Here is a 6,085-nt window from a genome sequence, read left to right on the forward strand (position 1 = left end):
GTTTCTCTTGTTCCTAATGATACTAAGTCATATTGCCATCTGACGACAACTTTTATGTAGAAAATTGTTTTGCTTATAATTGCTTCAGGTTATGTTTGCACCTAAGATTTACTGATTTTACCACCAACAGTAAGAGAAGATGAGCCCAGATTCTTTCTAAACATAAAACATCTAGTTAACTTACTGGGCAGGGGAGATACTGGACTTTGAGCTTGAATCTAAAAAAAATTGCACATTTATTTCTACTTATTTTTAAGAAAGATTTGAATGTGTTTCTTAGATTCCAATGTGCCACTTGACAAATTTCTTTTGAAACTGAGGAAATTTTTTTTAAACAGATGGCATGGAAATTTCTTTTCAGAGGAAAAAAATGAATTCTCAAATTTTGTATTTTATTATTAATAAGAACGTTAAAGAAATGTAGCCCAGGGTGAGAGATGAGATCAAAATGATCTAATGATCCTTGTGATTAAATTAGTATCAGAACCAGTGTTGTGTAGTTTTGCTTTTCTCTCTTTTGATTTCATTAGCTTCTTATTATTTATACTTTCTGGTTTTCAAATGTAGTACTGTTCTAAAATAAGCAGTCACTATCTGGTATTTACATTTATCCATCAATGCTACAGGTGCCTATTTTAATATTACCTCTCTCTTCAACTGTTTAATAGGTTCAGATACTGGGATTTTATCAAACACTCCTAATAGTTTTCTGCAGCCAGGAATGTTTTCTACGCCAGCTCCTACTTCTCTTTGTAATGTAGTCATACCTCCACCTCCACCGCTGCCACCTTCGTTTGTGTTAAAATCTGATTTTGATTCCCATAATTCGGCAGTTCAGCTTATTAAACAACGTCGGGCTACAAAGACTGAAAAGATTAAAGACGATGCTGAACATCAGACGGTTAAAGTTATTCCCGATATGATGGATGTTCTCAAGGATATAAATAATGTTAAACTCAGAGCTATTGAGAAGTAAGTTGAACAAAATGTAAGTTCTTTTTTTTAAAAAAAGTGCTGTTACAAACTTATGAAACTACGTGGCTTGGTTCTTAGTTATCTTCCATGAGAAGCAGCCCAAATATAATAATAATAATAATAATAATAATAATAATAATAATAATAATAATAATAATAATAATAATAATAATAATAATAATAATAATAATAATAAAAAAAAAAAAGTTGGAAGCAAAGGTAGTACCAATAGTAATAGGCACCTTGGGTGCAATCCCAAAACAACTGGAGCACCACTTGAACACCATTGGCATTGACAAATTCGCCATTAGTCAATTGCAAAAGGCGGCCTTACTAGGAACTGCTTCCATCCTGCGATGATATCTGTAATACCATCAAACATCCACATCTGCCTATCCCAGGTCCTTGGTAAGGACTCGATAGTTAAGACAAAATGCCAAATCCAGTCTGAACATCTGGCTGACTGTGCGATGATCCATAATAATAAAGTTGGAAGGGACCTTGGAGGTCATCGAGTCCAACCCCCTGCTCAGGCAGGAACCCTACACCATTTCAGACAAATGGCTGTCCAGTCTCTTCTTAAAAACTTCCAGTGTTGGAGCATTCACCACTTCTGGAGGCAGGTTGTTCCACTGGTTAATTGTTCTAACTGTCAGGAAGTTTCTCCTTAGTTCTAACCAAGACAAAAACAGTGCTTCACTTTAAAGGGGTGAAGGAGCCCGAAACTCAGTGCCACCACTGCCTTTTCAGTGGCTATCCTGGTCCTTAGGAATGGCAATTGGTTCTCACCCTGACTGCCTCCCCAGGGTGTTTAGGACACAGTCCTGCCTTGGTTTCATTAACAGCTTGGTTTGGTTAATTTGATTCTGTTCTATGTTTTCATTAGTTTGTGGGCCTTTCATTTTTATGCCTTTGATTTTTGTAATTTGTTCTTGCCTATTGTCCTTGTACATTGACAAGAGTCCTTACTTAGGGATTTAGTAGTTTATAAAAGTAATAAATAAATTTCAGCCTTGCAAAGAATATTCCTTTCTGGCATAGGTTTACTTGGAAGAGCTAGGACTTTAGTTCTTGTTTTTAAACTGTACAGTTAGCCCTCAGTTTTATGACCGGCTGCTTAATGGTTGTTTGAAGTTACTACAAACTTGAAAAAAATTACTTAAAATCTGGCCTTGAAGTTACAACTGCTGCACCGTCCTTGAGGTCATGTGATTGGGCACTTGGCAACCAGCTTACATTTATGACTGGTAGCAGTGTCTTGCAGTCACACGATCGCTTTTTGTAACTTCTTTTGCCATTTTCTAGCCTAAAACACCTATTGGATAAGCTAGTTTTGGATACACAGCCACATGATTCATTGAACAAACAAGTGATTTCCTTAACAACCATTGTAAAATCAACTCCAGTCACATAGTAACTCACGACTGCAATGACTCATTTACAAAATTCTGGGTTCAGCTGTGGGTTGTAAGACTAGGAGTACCTGTAGAGTAAAAAAAAATAGCAGAGTACAGTCGAAACATCAGAATGCTCACTGCTGTATAGCTGCCTGCAAAACAACATGTGCAATATTGCTACAGTTCATAGGGCAATCAAAGGTGCTGTAGAAAGGAGGATACTGAAATAAATTAGAACAAAAGCAGATTAGAAAATATAACACATGTTTTGATTTTTTCAATAGCAATGTCTTACGTTAGAAATTGCAAATGTTCTGCTTTTCTTTCTCCAGATCTCCTGGAGGTACACCTCTACCCAAAAGAAATAAAATAAAGCAATCTCAGTGGGATCCAGCAGCTTTAATAGCAGAAGCTCTTAAAGAGAAATTTGCATCACAAAGCAGTCGCGATGACTCATTTGACAAAGAGAACAGTCCTTATGGTGCTTCACCATTTTCTAGTCCAGATACTTCAATGGTATAGATATGATTCTTTTCTTAAAGTAGTTCTTTTTTTGCATTTGAATAAGATTCATAATCATACAGAGGAAAAAATATTCTGGGGATGAAAAAAAAATAATCAAGATAAATATTATATAGATAATCCAGAGACAGAACTTAATGATCACAGCTGGAACTGTATTCTTATTGTATCCCATGAAACATTGAATATACGGGAGGGTTCACGGCTCTTGAGTGATTTGGAATGGTAGTTCAGAGTCTAGAATTATTGTAAGTATTGTATTACTTTCTCACAGTGCTCTGAATAGGAGACTTGTATTTTCCCCTGTCTCTAGTCTTTTCTGTGATGCTTGATGATGGATGCTTTTTATATGTTCTTTAAAGTTTAATACAGGTAGTCCTCATTTAGAGACCACAGTTGGGACCGCCAATTTTTTCGCTAAGCAAAATGGTTACTATGTGGAAAATCACCTAACTTCAACTGTGCTTTCCAGCTCAAAGTGACAATACTGCTCTGTTTCACATCTTCAGCTTTTATTTGCTCCTAACCACTCCCCTGGTCTTTGGAATGCTCACCCTGGCACTGAGATCATTAGGAAGAAGGGAATTAATGTTTGTATTTGTATTTATACATATTTATATTTATTGCAGAAGAAGGGATTATGAGAGAGTAAGCAGGCACACAATGGAAAATACATATTGAAAGCAATGCGCTTGTGCTGGCAGCTGCAAGGGTGATGTGCAAACAGCTTGGTGTATTTCCAATTGTGTGCCTTTTTCCTGTCCTCTCCATATTTTCTGCTCTGTTGGGGTAAGTGGATGGGTCAGCCATAGGAGAGATTGTCTATAGAAATCACTTTCCTTCCACACCTTGCAGTGGAGAGATTGGAAAGGAAGAGATTATAAGAGAATAAAACACACAAAGCGGAATACACTGAGGTATTTAGTGGCTGCCAGCATCAGCACCTGGCTTTCAGTGTATATTCCTCATTGTGTACCTGCTTAGTCTGTTGTAATCTCTTCTCTCCAATCTCTGTTCTGCAAGAGGTGGAAGGGGGAAAAATAAAGGTCAGGCGTAGACACCAGTGCTGACTAATAGCAATCATGTGATTGAGTGACAGCACCATAGTTGCTGAACGAGACAGTCGGTAAGTGAGGACTACCTGTATACATATTAGAAATGGCTTTCTAAAAGGCTTTTTATCACAGGTTGTTTAATATAGACAACTGTTCCTGTGATAAGTTGCATCAACTCAATTTATGACTGACTTTGGTGGATAAACGACAGCTAGAATGAGAAGGCATTTGGTCAATATAGGATTTGAGAGCAATATTATGCATTGATTCTATTCCTATTTGTCTGAGCACTTTTAGAAGATGGCACTATTGAGTCCATTTCTTTGTTGATAATTGTGGTTAGCACTTGGTTCCTCAGAGCTTCCTTTTGTCCTTTTGGCATTCAAAGGGCCCTGATTTTCAGATTATATACAGTTCCTAGGTTAGACACCATCACAATGCTTGTGATAACCAGCTATCATTCATTGTATGAAAGCTGTAATGAACTGAAGTAAGGTAATAAGCTGAGATTCAGTCAGGCCAATTGAAAGTGTTCCTCAGAAGACAGACTAATAGGCCAGAGATATTGCCTGTTCTGACAGGAACTGAACTCTTCTGAAAAAAATGGTTTTACAACTTCTGCATCAATTGTTCTTTTTTAGGCTATAGATTTGATGCTCTATTAAGTGAACTTTTGCTTTCTTTTAGTTGGTACCCATGTAGCACTGTTCCTAGACTCAGGGAAATCTTTCTACTATGATCCTTGTCTTAATCATCTCCCATTTAAACTATTGTTGTAGATGCTGCATGATTCTGCTAATGAAGCTGTAAATAATATAAGATAACAGCTCAGTCGCTGACAATATTACATAAATCACACACCAATTCCATTGGCTTCCATTTTGTTTCAATACATGCTGAAGATGCTAGTACAGGTTTTTCTTTGACTTTAATTATATTGTCCACTTTTAAAAATGAATTATTTATTCTTTAGATTTATTATATTTTATATTTTTTAATTTGTATGTCACCTTGAATCAAAAAGCAATACAATTAGAAATAAAATGTTTTTGATTACAGGTTGACTATCGCATTTTGAAACCAAGCACGAAGCAGAGACTTAACAAAACTGAGGAACTAATAAATTCATCATCTTCAAAATCAAAACTTCATATGTAGCCATGATCTTGATCTTGTGCGATCAGCTATCACTATTAAGGACTCTTTTCTTTGATTGCATTGTACAAAGACTTATAAATCTAATTGTTCTGAATTGTGCTAACAGTGTTTACATGAATTTTTTTATTGCATTTTTTATCAGCTATAAATCTACAGTTTTTTTGTATCAGTTTTATGATATTGGTTGCAAAGTATTAAGGCCGGTGAGTAAATGTGTAAAAAGATAGTAATATAGAAACAAAATATAGAGGGGAAAGTTACATTTTAACCTAGTTTAAACAAAAAATACTATATTGTTAAAAATGACACCTTCCTAAAAAAATTATGTTACTTCCTTGATATATGGAAAGAGTCATTTTAAGTTTCTCTAACTGATGCTGAGAAGGAAGGACTCACTGGAGAAGAGCCTAATGCTGGGAAAGATTGAGGGCAATAGAAGAAGGGGATGACAGAGAATGAGGTGGCTGGATGGAGCCACTGAAGCAGTAGGCGTGAGCTTAAATGGACTCCAGAAAATGGCAGAGGACAGGAAGGCCTGGAGGAATGCTGTCCATGGGGTCGCAATGGGTTGGACACGACTTCGCAATTAACAATAACAACAACAACGGTGCTTATAGCATTTGCTTCCTCTTGTGTACTTTCTGCTGTTGTGAATATAGTGGATGATTATAAAGAAACAATGGGATCTATACTGATATTTGACATTTATGATACAAATGTTATTAATGTGACTTCTTAGTATCTCTGTAAATTTATCTTCTAAAATAGCTTTTTTAATCTATGTGCAGATTGTTATACTTTTTCATAGCTTAAATGTATCAAGTTTTACAGTTCTTGTGTGTTTGTCAATGTTTATGGAGGGCCATAAGCTCTCATTAATAATAAGCCCCTTGTCTTGTAATGTCCAGATGCTAAACATGGAGTCTTCTAAAATTAGTTCACACATCTCCACAAATAGCTAAATCAGCTTTGTCTGAT

The 6,085-nt window shown here is 36.0% G+C and overlaps 1 protein-coding gene across 1 annotated transcript in view; it reads left to right on the plus strand.

The window, feature by feature from the left end:
- MTFR2 (mitochondrial fission regulator 2) overlaps positions 1 to 5,115 on the plus strand; it is a 13,699-nt gene extending 8,584 nt beyond the window's left edge. The window contains exons 7-9 of the mRNA XM_015809967.2: positions 669 to 972; positions 2,705 to 2,888; positions 5,009 to 5,115. Coding sequence (XP_015665453.1) covers positions 669 to 972; positions 2,705 to 2,888; positions 5,009 to 5,107 — 587 coding nt within the window. The 3' untranslated portion in view covers positions 5,108 to 5,115. The remainder of the gene's footprint in view (positions 1 to 668; positions 973 to 2,704; positions 2,889 to 5,008) is intronic.
- The last annotated feature ends 970 nt before the right edge of the window (positions 5,116 to 6,085 follow it).

The sequence above is a fragment of the Protobothrops mucrosquamatus genome, unplaced genomic scaffold (assembly GCF_001527695.2).
Source record: "Protobothrops mucrosquamatus isolate PMUCROS unplaced genomic scaffold, P.Mucros_1.0 scaffold_33, whole genome shotgun sequence".
Classification (NCBI taxonomy): Eukaryota; Metazoa; Chordata; class Lepidosauria; order Squamata; family Viperidae; genus Protobothrops; species Protobothrops mucrosquamatus.